The sequence below is a fragment of the Xenopus tropicalis genome, chromosome 10, assembly GCF_000004195.4.
Source record: "Xenopus tropicalis strain Nigerian chromosome 10, UCB_Xtro_10.0, whole genome shotgun sequence".
Taxonomy (NCBI): Eukaryota; Metazoa; Chordata; class Amphibia; order Anura; family Pipidae; genus Xenopus; species Xenopus tropicalis.
This window is the reverse complement of record NC_030686.2, coordinates 21,794,826-21,813,916: the sequence shown is the minus strand read 5'-3', so window position 1 is coordinate 21,813,916 and position 19,091 is coordinate 21,794,826. Positions and strand designations below refer to the sequence as shown.

The following is a 19,091-nucleotide window of genomic DNA, read 5'->3' as shown; positions in this document are numbered from 1 at the left end:
ACATTTTATAAATACATAAACCTTGTCATTCCAACAATTAAGCAGACTGCAGCCATTCGCGCTATACTAGGATTGGGAGTTTTTTTAAGCTTCTGTGTTGTCTGTCTCTGTTCTTGGCTTTGGGGCTATGATTTTGTTTGATTCCAGCTCTTACTTTTTCTATACAGTTTGGCACCAGTATTAATGGAAACTGGAATCGATTGTACTTTCAAGCTTAGAATAATGAACCCAAACAAAATCCGGTTGGTTGCGCATTGGCAGACAGTGGATGCTGGCTGTCACCTTGGTGCCTCTTGATACCTTCTTCTGAAGTACATAACATTCCGGACACTAATACAATGGGTACTCTGTAGTTTGTAAGTTGTGTAACAAGGCCCTGGAAACTTTTAAAACCCCCTACTGAAAGATATTGGTCACTAGACACAGTCACTGCTTAAGCAGTACTTGGCAATGAGTTCATTTGGCCATTTTTAATAAGGTTCTGTAGTAATTAGGCTGGCAATATTTTTCCATTTTCAAAACACCAACTCCTGTCCCAAAATGAAGTAATGAGCTTACCTGTACTGGAAAAAGAGGCTAATGGAATGACTGTGTTAAAGAAAACCACTCCAGTATGGACCCCTATGTCTTGTACTTATTTTATAGTTCTGAGTTCAGAAGGTACAAAACCCAAATTCTAAGAAGAAAGGTTTCCACCCTAGCATTAGTTTCTTTCTTCAAATCATATGATATTGTTACATTATGTTCTGTAGCTATAAACCTTGGTGTTGTTGACAAAGATTCCATAATTTCAGATACGTCAATATCCTTAAATTATAATTAGTTTTTGCCATGGAAAATAAAGCTAAACAAACACCTGATGTTTTTGTTTCTCGTGTTTATCTTTCAACAAATACATCTTGTAACACTACCAAGGGCTCATTTACCACTGGATTTTAGCCTGGATCAGGGATAGGTGCAATCTGTGCATTGTGGTTTGCCTTGTGGCAGAAATTACAGGGCTCGCCTGCACCTGCATTAGCTTTGCTATCCGGCCAGTAAAACACCTGCCAAAATTTGCCAGTAAATTTGTAATACCACTTTGCCCAATCTGCTCAATTTTACGACTACCTTACCACTAGTCTTCATACAATCTATAGTCTGTTCTGCCATTTGCATCACCACCCCTACTCTTTATATTACTGCCCTGCCCCTTTCTATCACCACCTGCCCACCATTCTGTAGATTCTTGCAAATGCCAGAGGGGCTGCTGTAAGATGCCACAGACCAAGGGGCCCATTTATCAATATACGATTGTGTCCGAATACTAAAAATTTGTATTTTTTCTAAGTTTTAGAACTGTGTGTATTTTCTGCAATTTTTTCGTTAATTTGCGCAACTTTTTTGTACTTTGCGACAATTTGTGCGACAAAATCATATTTGTCACAACGAGTTCGAAAGTTTCAGAATTCATTCAAGCTTGTTATCGTGACTTTCCTTTGGCCAGGTTGGAGCTACAGAGTGCTATTGAGTCCTATGGGAGGCTTCCAGACTATTTCAAGTCAGATAGTTTTTTGCTCGTTCGGATACTAAAATTTCGTAACTTTTGGATCGTACCACGATATTGTCGTACAAGCACGACGCGACTTTTCCCAAAATTAACACACATCAGAAATTTTCGTTTTTAATGCGAATTGTCGCAAATCGTACTCGTAATCCGTACTTAAATAAATCGACCCCCAGGTGTCCCTTACCTTTTATATGCACAAGCCACATTCAAATGTAAAAGTGTTTGGCATTACACTGGGCTTTTATGCGACCACAACTTGGCCACCGGGAGCAACATTCAAGAGATTGGTAAAAACCATTTTGCTTGTGAGCTTGTGGTTGGGAATCACTGCCATGGTCATTATTTAGTGGGCTGGTGGGTGGTAGTTTGGGCCTCTGTGTACTTGAAATGCCAGGGCCTATTTTAAATCCCAATCTTTGCTTACCTCCCATCACAGCCCGGCTAGAAAGATCTTTTCTTGTAAGTCGTTGGCAACCCTACCTAGCACACACTGCCATTGTGCCAGGTGATTCCTATATGCTAGTTGCAGCAATTCCTATTGCATTCAAAGGAAAGTGACCATATATAATTCTTTGAGATTCTAGCAAAAAATCCTCTTTTACCACAGTCCTAAAATTGTCATATGAATGATCATCATTTAGAACAAGCTCTGTATGGAGCTGCTCAGATGGAGCTGCTCAGCTGCCTTCCACCACAGCATGCAGAGCATTTATTGGCTAAGTCTAAGGGGCAGACTCATGAAATCACGAGTTCGAAACCCAAAAGGGATAAATTCGGATTGGAAGATCGCAAATATCACGAAAATGCTTACGATAAAATCGTATTACTCACGATAATATCTTATTGCCGATCCGAAAGTCACGAAATTTTCGTACCGAACGATTGTAAACAGTGGGAAAACCTTTCCGATTTTTTTGTGCAAATTCGGCGAAAATACGCTTGGAGCGTTCGAATGAACGCTCCGAGCGGTCGTGTCTTAGTAAATCTGCCCCTAAGTATTAAGTTGGTTTCATCTTCCTCCCACTTCCCTTATGAACGTTCAGGTTTTTTTGTTTTTTTTGCAAGTATATATTTATTTACAAATTAATTTAAATGCTTATTGCAATTCATAACAAACAAAATATAAGGTTTTCAAGTACAGATATTAGGGCTACCATCTTTTAAGTTTAAGAAATGTAAGAAGACTTGCGTTACATACCCTAATTCTTAACATTAAAATTGTAAAAATTAAATAAACATTCATACAAATGGATGCAAGGAATATCAGCATACCATCTTTGAAAATGCCACTTAATTATTCTACTTTACATGAAATTAGCTGGCCATCATTTCTTTATTAATGCTCCCTTGTGAACGATGCACTTAATTATGAGGAAAGCCAATTTCTAAATATATAAAATAAGCTTAAATCTTACAAAAGTATGCACTAACAACTGCAAGAAGAATAATTGGTCTCAAATGGAAACAGAGCACCATCCCAACAATTCCCAGAACGGGGGATAATTAGGCAAGGGAAGAAAATTGCATTTTTAATTAACTGTGTATTAATGTCAGTAGTAGAGAAACAATAATGAAGAAGATGGGAAGGATTTACAGGACATGAAATAAACATGAAAGCTTTTTCCAAACAGACAAGGAGATTTATGTAACACAAAGCTGGAAAGGTGTTGGATTGTTTACTGGAAACACAGTAGTAACAGTTGTTAGAATCCAGACTAATATCATATGGGCATGCTACCCAGAGTGATATCCAGTGTAAGACAGTGTCAGAGGCAGTCTCCACCAGAAAACCCAAGCAAAGGGCCAATCACTCCTTCCTCACCCTGTCTCCCCAACTTAGGGCCCACTGCTCTCATAAATAAAGGCTCCAGCCCTAAATAAGTATTGTGTAATGCATTCCGGCCCCCTAGTGATCCACCACTATACCATGCAGCCTGCCAATGTTCTTAGGCCAGTGAGGCACAAAAAGACCAGGGCCCACCAAGTTTTTTCCCAGTTTACTGGCAGGCCAGTCTTTTATTTACTTCTACACCTAAGGTGGTACCTACATAAATATAGAACTAAGAAATAGAAGGTTCATTCAAAAATGAATTGTCACCTACCACATTCAGACCTCAGGCTCTAAGCAAGCTAAAAGCAAGGGCACTAACAAATCCCTTGCTTTCTTGCTCAAGAGACACTTTACAACCAGAGAAGAAGCCATTTTCACCTGCAGCCCCATGTCTTTCAACCCATCCAATTTATACAGAGCATTAGCTTTGTCAACAGGAATTAACATACCATTTTCAACACAGTTTTTGGTATTTATCCTTAGGACAAAAGCCATACTGAGTGCTTTGAACACAATATTTTTAAGAAGCCTAAGCCAGAATCTAAAAGCCGACAACTATCCCTCATTGAATAAATTGTGAATCAGCTACATGATATTGTGCAAATGCACCTAGATTTGTCTCAAATACCAAAAATGTCATATTTTTAAGGATTTCATACATATGAATATGACTCAAAACAGGGGCCTGTTTCTGTGGAGCAACTGTTGCAGCAGTCCTTCTTATTGTGAGATGATGTTATTGATTGGCAGTAATGACATGTCTGTGTGAAAATTGGTGTCTGCTGAAACTATCTGTAATGAGAAATCTCAGTTGATTCAATGCAGAAGGCAGAGAAAATCCAAGATATTATTTAGTTTAAAAGAGAAGGAAAGTTAAAAACTAAGTAAGCTTTATCAGAAAGGTATATGTAATTACAGCCATAAGCACTCACAGAAAAGCTGCACTCCCGAGTCCTCTATCAAAAGTGTCAGGGCTGGCCTCTGGCGAGAGACCAGCAGGTAGGAGCCTTTGTATAGATAACCCCCAGAACTCCCTTAAAGGGCCAGACAGCCAAGTGAGATGAAAATAGGTAGTTTAATGAACACAAAAATAAAAGTAAAGTACAAGCCTGTGGTAAGGTAAGGTACAGAGTCCGGCAATATGCAAATCCGTGAGCAGGCAGAGGTCAGTCCAGGCAGAGTTCAAGCAAATCCAATAATCAGGCAGAGGTCAGTCCAGGCAGAGTTCAAGCAAATCCAATAATCAGGCAGAGGTCAAATCGGGGAACCAAACAGAGATCAGGCAGGGCAAAGGCAGGGAACAGGAATCAGAAGTGGCAAGACAAAGCTCAGCAGGAACGATGATCGAGCAACTGGGTGTTGCCCGAAGAGGGTTTATATAGGTGGGTAATTAGAAAAGCAGCCACACATGTGATAAACAATATATGTTGCGACATAAGCAAAACTGGTAGAAATGCATAAGGCACATAAGGGCGACTGATCCCAAGGAGCTCATGGAGCCTCCTGTGGCTCACTAAGCAAGTGCACTTGCAGTCCAGCACCAAGTCCAGGGTTCGATTCCCTGCAGTTCCTGACAAAAAGAAACACAGGATTTCTTGTCTCCTTTCTTGTAAACATGTTATTAGGGTATCTGACTTCCTCTCTCAGAAAAATCCCTCATTCCTGGAGCTAGAGTCTGCTCAGTTCTCTCCTCTCCTGCTCCCCCTCCCTCAAAAATGCTAAGAACTCCCTCCCTTAGGAATGTGTAATCTCAGCTATAAGGGCTAGAGCTATACAGCAAGAAGCTATGAAGACCAAGTTAAAATGGCAGCAGCAATCTTAAGAAAACAGAGAAAGCTTCTAGGGCTCTTTACTCAGATATGGTAATGCTTTTTGCAAATAAATATAGTTTTCTAGGTGGCAAATGCCACCTAAATGCCAAAAATTACTTTGGCAAATGCCAAAATGACTTTCCTTCTCCTTTAATTGCTAGCTGATATATTTGGTATTATGAAAGAAATATTTTTAAAAGGGCAATATACATTTATGTTCATCATAAACCAAATAAAGAAGACGTGCCCACACTTTAACTAAGGTTAATGACTCACTAGGTGCTAGCGCCGGAAACAGACCTTGCCACGTCCCATTTAATTGAATGACTGCCACCTGCCACCACTGTTATGGTCCGATTTTGGTCCGAATGCAAAGTGATGGCAGGAGGCCCCATCAGTTTCAGGTGCTTTTCCATCAGCAGATGTGCAACCAAGATGTTACTTGTCCCTTTGGGTTTCTGGACTACAAATGCAAGCATGTTTTAAATTATTTTATGTTGAAAAATAATGATCACTTTAGTCCAGCCACATCTAGGGCTCAAAGCTTAGGCACAAGGGTCAGAGTCATCTAATTAAGACTAGAACATCTTCACCAGGATTACAGTACTTTATCAAAGTGTTTATGCCGTTCTATTTGTATAATTCATAGACCAGAAAGCTGACGAAAGCTGAGAGGCAGAGGTTCAGTGAAGAAGTTGAGATGCTAAAGGGCCTGCAACACCCAAACATTGTCAGGTTCTATGACTCCTGGAAGACCACCGTCAAAGGGCAGATCTGCATTGTCCTCGTCACTGAACTCATGACATCAGGAACCCTAAAAACGTATGTTGTTTCTTATTTTAGTGGTTTTGAAAACTGTAGTCATTAGTTCATCGTGCCTCCAAGTGTAGAACTGCTGATGTTTTATATGACACCCCTTTTCTTTTCTTTTGTGAAAAATTTGTCAGGAGAGAGTTCAGATGTTCTGATTTTAGTTGATGGGATTCCGGCAGTAATGTAACTAAAGCTCTAGAGATACCAAATGCTAAATTTATGCTCGCTGAAGTTAAAGTTAATATTAATGTTATTTATGACTCAAAGGTTCATAAAGGTTCAAGGTATAAAACCGTACCAAATATAAAGTAGAGACCCGGGTGTCTATACCCCGGGTCTATCACTCAAGTAGTAAAAGGGTCAAAAAAGCGATATGAAGAAGCTCACCGTAGTCCCATAATGGTCCAGGTGCTCAGGGCCCCGAACCCGTAGCTAAGGCAAAATATCCAAAACGTTGAAGGGTAAATCCAAGCACGCCGGACAACAGGAAGCTCTCTTAAAACTTAGTCTTTATTCATCCATTTAAAAACAAGCCACGCCTAACGCGTTTCGTGCACGGATGCACTTAATCATCCGTGCATGAAACGCGTTAGGCGTGGCTTGTTTTTAAATGGATGAATAAAGACTAAGTTTTAAGAGAGCTTCCTGTTGTCCGGCGTGCTTGGATTTACCCTTCAACGTTTTAAAGCTCTAGAGACCCTTGTAGGATCTGCCCCCCTGTAGTTCTGCCACTGGATTCTGGTGAATTAATATAATCTAAAGATGCCAAAAAGCAACAAAGTACTGAATTTCATACTTAAGCTGGCCATACACTAAGAGATCCATGAAGATCAATTGGATAGGCCATTTGTTTGCAGATAAGCTGCCTGTGTAGGACCACCTTAACAATTTTTTGTTACCAGTTTCTTGCAGGCATCACCCAAGCCACCGATATACATATAGTGGTGATGTTATCTATTTAAGAACATTTTTTTTTGTCTTTTACATTAGCTACCTAAAGCGATTTAAGGAGATGAAACTGAAAGTATTACAAAGATGGAGCCGTCAAATCTTGAAAGGTCTTCATTTCCTCCACACTCGCTGCCCTCCCATCATCCACCGTGACCTGAAGTGTGACAACATCTTTATCACAGGTCCCACTGGCTTCGTAAAAATTGGAGACCTTGGTCTGGCTACGTTGAAAAGTGCCTCCTTTGCAAAGAGTGTCATAGGTACATTTATTTTACTATTAGCAAGCACTATTTTTTGAATGTGCTGTAAACAATAGATTGCAGATGGTGTCAAACTGAATACATAAAGAAAAACACAAGGTCTGGAAAGCTCTGTATTCCTTTACTTCAGTAATATGGACCCATTAAAACAGGGCTGTCAAACTGAAGGCCCACAGGCCAGATGTGGCCCCCAGTCTGCTTAAGGGGTTCCATAGACTTCACTATACTATATACTATACTTCAACATACTATATGAGAAATACAGGTATGGGACCCATTATCCAGAATGCTTGGGACCTGGGGTTTTCCGGATAAGGGATCTTTTTGTAATTTGGATCTCCTACCTTAAGTCTACTAAAAAAAATAATTAACAGTAATTAAACCCAATAGGATTGTTTTGGCTCAAGTAAGCATTAATTTTATCTTATTTGGGATCAAGTAGAAGGTACCGTTTTATTATTACAGAGAAAAAGGAAACCATTTTTAAAAATGTGAATTATTCGATTAAAATGGAGTCTATGGGAGATGGCCTTCCTGTAATTTGGAACTTTCTGGATAATGGGTTTCCGGATAAGGGGTCCGATACCTGTATTTGACCCACTACATGTAATAAGCTGGATGGCACTGCATTAAAAGATACCAACAGCTACTCACCCCATAATAAGTCTGTATGGATCATACAGTATATTATGTGCAGGGTAGGATGCAAAGTGCAAGAAATGGGCACAGTCCTACATGTTTTTTGCACTTTACTCAGTGCCTTGAACATAGAAGGTTGCTGCAGGTCTCCTGCTTGGGTACCCAGCTAATGATAATGCTATTTTTACTCTTACCTGGTTAATCTGGGTCTGGAGTGATGTCACACAGTAAAGTTTCTTCCAGTTTTCCTGGTCCCTGGGTCGGAATGTAAGTTGCAGCTAGGGTTGAGTAGCAGGTCTGGGTAGAGGGCATAGGGAGGTGACAGATGTGGGTTAGGTTGTGAGTCCAGGTCAGGCACAGGTCTGCCCGATCAGAGCCCTGCAAAAATGTAGCCCTGCTACAAAATGGAGCACAGAGACCTACACCCCCTCCCCCAATGAATACAGCACTGACTGTAGGCACGCGGGTGAACCCCTTCCTGTCCTACCCATACCCTAAGTTGCACGTTATTTGGATGCATGCATTAGGTTGTGTTGGTGTGTCCAGGCTGCAGCAAGGTCCTGTATTCTCTACTCAAATTACAATTAGTACAAACATTGATAAACACAAAGTTGGAGATAAAATAAGTCTCTGCTTGTGGATTTACCTGTTCTGTATGTTTTATCTATGAATAGAAACATTAAAATATTTACAAAAACAATGCATGGAGTGTTTACTGGTATGGCACTAAATAGATTGTTAGGCAGTATGCAGAACAGAAGTCTTGTCATTTATAAAGCACACACACATATATATATATATACATATACAGTATATATATATATATATATATGTGTGTGTGTGTGTGCTTTATATATATATATATATATATATATAACACATTCACAAAAAAGCACTCACGGCTTCAAAAATGTAGAAAAACGATTTTAGATTTATTAAATCATTGCATCAACGCGTTTCGATCCAGACAGGATCGTCATCAGGATCCTGTCTGGATTGAAACGCGTTGATGCGATGATTTAATAAATCTAAAATCGTTTTTCTACATTTTTGAAGCCGTGAGTGCTTTTTTGTGAATGTGTTCTCTATTTGTGATTAGCACCCGGCGTGAGATGCTGATGCGGTGAGTGCCGATTTTTGTTTTGGATTATATATATATATATATATATATATCTCATATATTTATGTGAAGTTGTGTCTCCCTCTAATTCATCCCTTCCATGCTTTTATGCTTTGCTGTAACAATGCGCATTTTCTTACCGCAATCATCGCACTGGAAAAAAATCTACAGGGGTGTATCTACTCCAGTGGGCCCCAAATGGGTACGGCCTGGATGCAAGCTCACCTCTCACTGCCCTGGTAGTTACCGCCACTAATGCTTGCCATAAAAAATGTAGGGGCACTTCTGAAGACTTCTAAAAGTTTGCTTACCTCTGCACTCATAGAGGCCCATTTAACATTCTCATTTTTTTTTTAGTGGTTTATTAAACCACAATTAAACTCAATTTCTCTAAAACCATGAATGCCAAGTAATTTATTAAAACATCCTTTTTAAAAAGCACTTAAGTGAATGGTGAAGAAAATCACATTTATTATGTGCCAAAACAGTAAAAATCTAAAAAAAAAAAAGAAAAAAGAAATACGAATGTTAGTTAATGACCCCCATAGAGGCAGATTTCTTAGAAATTCGTATTTGTGTAATTTTCGTGTTTATTTCTACCACAAGTCACTTTTTAAAAAAGCATGAACGTCTCCACATTGATTAAAAACTACGATTATAAAAAGCAGCAATGAAAAAAATTGTGGAAAAAATATAAAAATTAAACAAATAACTTGAAATCTTTGTTTACTTAAAGAGATACTGACACCCAAAATTAAACTGTTTTTAAATATATAATAACATTGTCTTTGCATGCTATTTATAATTTTGCCATAAAAGTATTTCCTGATGCTTTTACCTTACTTATTAGATCCCCCAAGTTCCTTTATGAGGGGGATGCCATATTTGTGCAGCAGGAGTTTGTTACTATTAGAAGCTATAACAGGTTGAGAAGGGTCAGTTAGGTTGGCAAAACAGTCAGGTTTAGGAACTTCAAGTAACAATTATTTACAAAAGCAGCAGCAGCAGAAAAAAATGATTTGCCTATAGCTGACTCCCACTACTACTGCTGTTTCCTGCCTTAAACCGTTCTGCCTTGCTGCTCCTTACATTTGGAATGCCCTCCCTGATCCCATAGAGAATCCTCCCTTGGTCTTTTTAGAACTAAACTATCTTTTGGAGCACTCGCACAGCACCAGATCTGGGAACTAGCACTTATATTGCAGTGTCACCCACTGTAACCAACAACACTTATATTTGCCTATTTGTGTCTGTTAGTTACCCTCCCATCTAAATTGTAAGCCTGATACTTTTAGGGCAACTGCCCTGCCTGTATTGATGCTCTGTGGGAACTCAGGAGCTACTCCTGGTTCAGAGTTGGTGGGCGCCATTTCATTACAAATCTCATATCTTGCCAAGGTCTCCAAACCTGCACAACCGATATTATTCTTAATTGGTCACCGCTAACCCCTGTGTTTTTTATACCTGCAGGTACACCAGAATTTATGGCTCCTGAGATGTATGAAGAAAAGTATGACGAAGCTGTGGATGTTTATGCCTTTGGAATGTGTATGCTTGAAATGGCTACGTCTGAATATCCTTACTCTGAATGCCAAAACGCAGCACAGATCTACCGCAAAGTGACCTCAGTAAGTTCCGAGACAAATGTACAGCATATGTTGTTAAGCAACTTATGAAATTAAATCTTGAAATGTAAACAATATATCTACATAAAATGCATATGTCCTTCCAAGTAATGGGACTTAACCCATTTTAACCCATTTAAAGTAATATGTCAGAAAGAAAAATTTTTGTAGAATGAGACTGATAGCAAATAAAGGATAATTTTTTCTTGGGAAATGGAAAGGGGTGGCCTCTGGTGCTCTAATAATTTTTATGGGAAAAAAGAACATCCCCTATCTGCCTATAAGCCCCTCTAATGTACTTGTACAGAGTAATTGTGTCCCCTCGCAAGTGCCTTTTTCCAGTCTAACCTCAGAGCTTAAATCTTCCATCCCCTTAACCAATTTAGTTGCACATCTCTGCACTCTCTCCAGCTCATTAATATCCTTTTTGAGGACTGGAGCCCAAAACTGCACCACATACTCAAGGTGAGGCCTTACCAGGGGCCTATAAAGAGGCAAAATTATGTTTTCATCCCTTGAGTCAATGCCCTTTTTTATACAAGACAGCACTTTATTTGCTTTAGTAGCCACCGAATGTCACTGCCTGGAATTAGAGAACTTGTTATCTACAAAAAACCCCAGATCCATCTCCATTAAGGATCCCCCCAACAAACTACCATTTATTAGATAGCTCATGTTTATATTATTTCTACCAAAGTGCATAACTTTGCACTTGTCCACATTGAACCTCATTTTCCAGTTTGCTGCCCAGTTTTCCAATTTTGGAATTTTGATATTAGTATCATTTAATTGTAAGAATGTACATATGCACAAGATATCTGTATAGATTTAAACAGTAAGGCAGTCAGATGTTAATTAAGTTGCTTAAGTTGGGAATGCTTTGAAGTGCCTTTCTGGTAGTTACCTTGGTATTTATTATAGGGGGGTGATCAACACCAAGATATCACAGGAAGCCAACTGGAGGGTCTTTTGCATTTTAAAGTGGAACTGTTTGTACAGTTGTTTATGGTGAGACAGCTCCTTATGGGAACTACCTGACTGACTAACACAATAAGATTCTGATACCTGATTATCTTGTCAGCCAATCAGAACATATCCCTACTTTGGTCAGTGAGATTCTAAGAGTATAACTTGTGAAGCTCTTATACTCACATAGATTGATAGATTTGACAGTAATGTAGAAACATAGACACATAGACACACACAAAGATATATGAGTTAGGTTAGGGAGAAGTCCTGAAGGCTAATCCCTATAGAACAGATCCTGTGGGCACATTTAAAGGAACTCTGTATCATTTGCTGTCTCTGGGCTGGATAATCGAAATAAAATAGCTTCATCTCTGGTTGTTTCCTTTTACCTGGTTGTGGTAAATATTGGAATATCCAGTATATTTGTAAGAATATACTACATCTACACGATCACAACAACAACGACCCAAAGCATACATCCAAATCAACAATGGAATTGGTTCACCGGAAGAAAATTAAAGTTTTGGAATGGCCCAGCCAGAGCCCAGACCTGAATCCAATTGAAAATCTGTGGGGTGATCTGAAGCGGGCTGTGCACAGGCAATCTGACAGATTTGGCAAAGATTTCTGCAAAGAAGAGTGGGCAAATCATGCAAAGTCAAAATGTGCCATGCTGATAGACTCATACCCAAAAAGACTGAGTGCTGTAATAAAATTAAAAGGTGCTTCAACAAAGTATTAGTTTAAGGGTGTGCACACTTATGCAACCACTATTTTAGTATTTTTGGTATTCTTCCCTCATCCAAAATGATTTCAGTTTGTTTTTCAATTGAGTGGTACAGTTTATTGTTCACATTAAAGGTGGAAAAAGTTCTGAAATTATTTATACTTTGTCTCATTTTTGTACAGCACAGGCACCTGACAATTTACCAGGGGTGTGTAGACTTTTTATATCCACTGTATGTTATAGCAAGTCAGCATGTCCAGATATATTAGTGTTTGCTAAAGATGTTTCATTGAAGCAGCGCTTATAGAAACAGGAATTGAGTGTTAAGGGACCCCAAAAACTGGACAAGTCAGAGCAACAAGTTTTATTCCAAGGTACAAAGTTCAAGGCTGGCTTATACTGTGGGGACTTTGCACTCGCGGTGGCATATTCATCAAGGGGTGAAAGAACCATTCACCAGAGGAGAACACCCCAGTTCTCTGGTCACTAATATTGAATTTTTAGAGTTTTTAGCTAAACATTTTCAAATAGTTGGAGTCTTAAGTTCCCTGATATTGTGTTGATATGTATGCAGTTGCAGTCTTTTGATTTTTCTGGTGAAGGCTACTTGTGTACTTGCTTAATAGATGAAAGAAAAGTTTGTTTAGCATCCCATAGGCAAACATGCAATCATGCTAGAAATTACTGGAGACTAGATGATTACCGAATTTTCCGCACTATAAGGCGCACCCAAGAGCCTTAAATTTTCTCAAAAATTGGGCGTGTGCCTTATAATCCAGTACGCCTAATGTGTGCACTGAGTTTCAAAATCTGTGTCTGACCATTTCCCGCTGACACAGGGACGAAATACGTACACTACATACATTGGCAGCGATAAACCAATCAGAGAACATTACATAATACGTACAGTACGTACGCTTACCTCTGTCACGCCTCCGGTAGGTATACTACCAGTATACTGCAAAACAACCCCCCGAAAATGGCACCAAAGAAGAGGCATGCTTACGAGGCACAATTCAAACTACAGGCTGCCAGTTACGCAGTTGTAAACGGGAATAGAGCAGCTGCAAAAGAATTCAACATCAATGAATCTATGGTTCGGAAGGGGAGGAAGCAAGAAAATGAACTGCGCCAAGTTAAGAAGACGAAACAGAGTTTCCGCGGGAACAAAGCGAGGTGGCCACAGTTAGAAGACCGACTCGAACAGTGGGTTATTGAACAAAGAACAGCCGGGAGAAGCGTCTCTACAGTCACCATTCGATTGAAGGCAACAACGATAGCACAAGACATGGAGATCGAACACTTTCAAGGAGGTCCGTCTTGGTGCTTTCATTTTATGAAAAGGCATCATCTCTCCATCCGGGCAAGAACTACAGTGGCGCAGCAACTGCCAGCGGATTACAAAGAAAAGCTGGCCATCTTCCGCACCTACTGCAGTAACAAGATTACCGACAAAAAGATCCAGCCCAACCACATCACCAACATGGACGAGGTCCCCCTCACTTTTGACATCCCCTGTGAACCATACTGTGGAGATAAAGGGGACCAGCACGGTATCGATACGCACCACTGGGCATGAGAAGTCGGCTTTCACTGTTGTTCTTAGTTGCCACGGTAATGGACAGAAACTACCACCTATGGTCATTTTTAAGAGGAAGACGCTGCCAAAAGAAAAGTTTCCAGCCGGAGTCATCATTAAGCCCAATCAAAAGGGCTGGATGGACGAGGAGAAAATGAGAGAGTGGCTGAGAAAGGTGTATGTAAAGAGACCGGATGGTTTTTTCCACACATCACCGTCCCTGTTGATCTGCGACTCCATGCGTGCCCATCTCACCGCTACTGTGAAAAAACAAGTGAAGCAAATGAATTTGGAGCTTGCCATCATTCCGGGAGGATTAACAAAAGAACTCCAACCGCTGGACATTGGTGTAAACAGGGCGTTCAAAGTGAAGTTGCAAGCGGCATGGGAGCGATGGATGACAGACGGCGAACACAACTTTACTAAGACTGGGAGGCAGCGCCGGGCAAGTTACGCCACCATATGTGAATGGATTGTGGATGCCTGGGCTAAGGTATCTGCTATAACTGTTGTCCGACCTTTCGCAAAAACCGGCATCATTACTGAACAGCCACCTGGCAACGAGAGTGGCAACGAGACCGACTCCGACAATGATGAGAGGGAACCCGGCATGTTTGATGACGAAATTGCCCAGCTGTTCAATTCAGACACAGAAGATGAGGACTTTGACGGATTCATGGGAGAAGATTGATTTACAAATAATGTGAGTGTATTTTTAAATAGTAGAACAAAGTTCAACTAAACTCACTGTCTTGCTTCCGTTACCGATACTTTTCTTTGTTGTTGAATAAAGTTCAACTTAACTCACTGTTTTGCTTCCGTTACTCATTTATTTTTTTTTGTAGACCGGATGTTTTAGCATGCGCCTTATAATCCAGTGCGCCTTATATATGTATTGAGTACAGAAATAGACCCTGTAATTGAGACTGCGCCTTATAATCTGGTGCGCCTTATAGTGCGGAAAATACAGTAGTTAACATATATCCCACAGTTTAAGGTCATAAGAGATTAAATGATATGAGCTGGGATAAAACACCTACAAAAACATCACCTGTATTTCTCATTTATCCATAAAGTAAATAGGCCAAAGAGACGCACTCTGAATTCTCTATACTGAAATTCTCTTAACGTTTAAAGAGATGGTATACCTTAAAATGATCTTTTAGGGTGAAAAATGCTCTGTTTTTTGTTGATAGTTAAGTTGTTTGTGATAGGTAGGTGTGCAGTATTTTTGAGAACCTTGGAAAACAACCCAGGGTTATTCAGAAATCCAAGTTGGGGAGCACCAATGGCTGTAATTTACTCTGTACTTACTGACTCCTTACTTCTGGCTTTTTGCTTGGAATACTCAGAAATATTTCACTATAAAGGACTGAAACGTGTCCACATATACCCGCAAAGGTCAGAGCATTTTCATTAATAAAAATTTATTTGTTATAGAGACCCTGTAATGCTCTTTTGTCCTACACATTACTAATACTCCTTCATGACATTCCATAATGTCAGTGGAAAAACCAGAAACCTGCCATAGCTTAATGACTGATAAAATGTTGAGATAAGATCTTGTTTCCAGAATACACTACCGGTATGTTCCAATTTTAATGAAGTTGTAAAGAAAACTGTAGTTCAAGGGTATTAGAATAAACAACATGGTTAACTTTTTACTTAATTGCTTTACAGGCTTGTTCCCAGTTGCTTCCCCCCAGCAATACATGCTTTATTGTAGATATTCTCAGTGCAGCATTCAGGGATTAACCAGAAGCCCAGGGAATCTATTAGATTTAGACATTTGCTGAATCATAGGTGCTTCTGCATTGCCAGGACATAAATGAATAAGGATTTTGGGTTGTAATCAATAGTGCCAACACATACCTCCCAACATTTCAAAAATGAGAATATGAACATTGTGCAGCACTTAAACCATACCCACAGGGTGACAGGTGATCTGGCAGATAAAAAATTAGGACTGTCCCGCAAAAAGCACAACAGTTGGAATGTAGATCAGTATGACTCATGGCAAGTAAAGAAGTGACTGGCAAATCATGTGCAAGTCACAAAAGCAAAAGACCCACACCCCATGGACTCTTACTTTAAGATGAATCATAATCTGCTGGTGATGTCACAGAACTGGATGCCTCCGATGTCACCAACAGGGAGGGCTAACATGCAGGTGTTTAAGGTGGCAGGTCTGGCAATACCAAAGTGTAAAATACTAAGCTCTATATATGGTCAAGTATTATTTAATGCCTGGTGAAAATTATTTGCAGCCTCCACTTGATAGGGTCCCCTCTAATTAGACTCCAAAAGTACTTATACAGAATATAGTGGAAGTGCATAAAAATAAAATGAAAATAATAGTGTGTAAAATTTGAGACTAATGATACACATTAAGCGTATAGTGCCAAACAAGCAATGAAGTGCAATGTGCAGATAGCCACCAACACCAAAGTAATTCGTTAAGTGTGCTCACTTACCAGACCGAATCGTAAAAACGCCAAATCAATCACTATATAGCCAGGATCTGTTGGGGCAAATGAACTTCTCTCAGCCACCCCGCTAAACCCATACCAGCAACCCAACTTTTTTTCAGATAACTGTGCCATACCAACCTCCTAGACAGTGAAAGCAAAACAGTGAGGCTGAAGATAGCATTAAAAACCATGGCTTGCTTGAATGAGTGACATAGTCATACGCTGAGTACTCAGAGCAAATAATTTCCTCTATAGTAATACAATTTTGTACCTGGTGCTTGATGATAACTAAGGTGCACAAATCCTTATTGGTTGCACAGCAATCCTATTAATTTAATGTTAAAATTTTAGTTGTCAAAAGGTATGGTGGTCCAAATTGTGAAACAATCCCTTATCCAGAAAACCTCAGGTCCCAAGCATTGGATATATTCTATGCCTTTTTTTTGCTGTAAGTCAGTTGCAAACTGCATTGATTGCTGTATTTCTGCAGGAAACAGCTCCTCCTTATTTAGATTGGAGGATTTTTTATAGAAAGTCTCTGTACATGAGTATGGTACAAGGTAGTCATGCTCCTGACTATTATGTGATTACAAAGAGCCCTAATTTTATTAACCTTGCATTAATGAATGTCTGAGAAGAACATGCTGGCATCTGATTACAGCAACATATGGTTAATGTTAAGGTCTATTTGGCCCTACTTTTTCAGCCATTTCAGCTGTAATTTGATTTTCCACAGCACAATTGAATGATATTAAATATGTTCTCTCTTTCTTATCTCACCTGCTTCTGGATCTCTCTTTACCCAGGAATGCCATCTGACCTTTGCTGCCAATGTTATTAGCATGGAAGCAAGATAATAGAGATAGCAGGCTTGATACACTGTACAGCCAAATGTATCTGGACACTTGCCTGCCTTACATCCTGCTCACCTCCTCATAAAATGGGGCTAAATTAGTCTGGCAAGATCTGTTAAGCATAAAACCATGCTGGCACAAACGTATAATATTGTGATTTGCAATGTATTAAAGTACCCTATCCATTATTACCCCTTCCAGAAGCTTTCCTATTACTGATGTCAGACTAACAGGCCTATAGTTTTCAGGCTGAGAACAGGATCCCTTTTTAAATAACAGCACCACTTTAGCAATTTGCCAGTCTCTGGGCACCATACCAGACTTCAATGAATCCTGAAAAATTAAGTGAAGAGGTTTGGCAATCACAGAGCTAAGCTTGTTTAATACCTTTGGATGAATACCATCCGGTCCTGGACCTTTGCTTACCTGTTCAAGTCTCTTTTGAATCTCCTCCCGAGTGGCCCATGCGTCAGTAGTTATATTACTAGAATTGGGTCTATATAAACCTACTAGCTTTTTATGAATCCCACATAATAACAACTTGAGCTAGTTTTGAAGCCTCCTCCATTTGCAATAGTAGCTGGGCCTCATCCTCTTCACTTATACATGCCACCTAGAACACTATATTTATTTTGCAGAAAGCATTACCATACCTGAGTAAAGAGCCCTAGAAACTTTCTCTGTTTGCTTAAAGGAGAACTAAACCCTAAAAATGAATATGGCTAGAAATGCCATATTTTATATTATAAACTGACTGCACTGGCTTAAAGTTTCAGCATCTCTATAGTAGGAACAATATAGGTCGTTACAGTTGTCACAAGAGCGCCCCAATTTGGATTCTGTCCCCCCTCCCTCCTGGACAGTGCACATGCTCAGTGGGGTCTGAGCAGCTGTTGAGAAGCTGAGCTTAGGGGTCGTTGCAAATTGTCAAGCAGAAAATTAGGGTTGTCTGTCATATACGCTGATGCTACAAGGCTAATTATTCAGTTCTGATGCAAATGCCCTGGTTTTAGATCTGTCATGTTATGTGAATCTGAATGTATTACTAATCAGCGTTTTACTAAGCTCAGTAACTGACAGCAGCACAGAGCATGTGTAGGTAATCAGCAGAAAAGAAGATGGGGGGCTACTGGGCACAAATCTTCCCTGCTAAAGGGTTGTGGTCACCTTGGCTGGTACAGAAACCCAAAACATTATGTACAACATTTCTGCCCTACTTCTTTAGTTAGGCTTTAGTTCTCCTTTAAGATTGCAGCTTGGTCTTCATAGCTTCCTGCTGTATTGCTGTAGCCCTTATAGCTCACATTACACATTCCTAAGGGAGGGGGGAGGGAGGTCTTAGCATTCTTGTGGGAGGAGGGAGCAGGAGAGAGGAGAGAACTGTGCAGACTCTGGTCCCAGGAATGAAGGATTTTTTCTGAGAAAGGAAGTCAGATACCCAAAGAACATGTTTACAAAAAAGGAGACAGGAAACCCTGTGTTTCTTTTAAAAGAGGAGCTTTTCTGTGAGTGCTTATAGCTGTATTTACATAGACCTTTCTGATAAAGCTTAATTTTTACCTTTCCTTCTCCTTTAACTGGAACTGAGGCAATAGGAAAAATAATATGGCCAAAGCATACTTCTCTCTGCTACATGAGAAGACAGGAGAAAAACAAGTCACTGACTGGGATTGGCAGGTTTAAAGGAACACTATTCCCTTGTACATTGCCTCCCACTATCCTCTCAAAACTACATGAGCAGGATTCAGTGATCAGACTTTATAAATAGGAGACCTTATTTCCCTAGGCAAGCTTATCTCTCACCAATCAATATAAATACATTTTTTTCAAAATCAGAATAAAAAGGGGTTTTCTATATATCTTATACCTTTCGTTATGTTTAATCAAAGTTG

At 39.7% G+C, this 19,091-nt stretch overlaps 1 protein-coding gene across 1 annotated transcript in view; it reads left to right on the top strand.

The window, feature by feature from the left end:
* The window catches only part of wnk4 (WNK lysine deficient protein kinase 4), a 152,014-nt gene that overhangs the window by 69,367 nt on the left and 63,556 nt on the right, over nt 1–19,091 (top strand). The window contains exons 2-4 of the mRNA XM_002932519.5: nt 5,841–6,013; nt 6,995–7,215; nt 10,445–10,602. Of these exons, the coding sequence (XP_002932565.2) occupies nt 5,841–6,013; nt 6,995–7,215; nt 10,445–10,602 (552 nt within the window). The remainder of the gene's footprint in view (nt 1–5,840; nt 6,014–6,994; nt 7,216–10,444; nt 10,603–19,091) is intronic.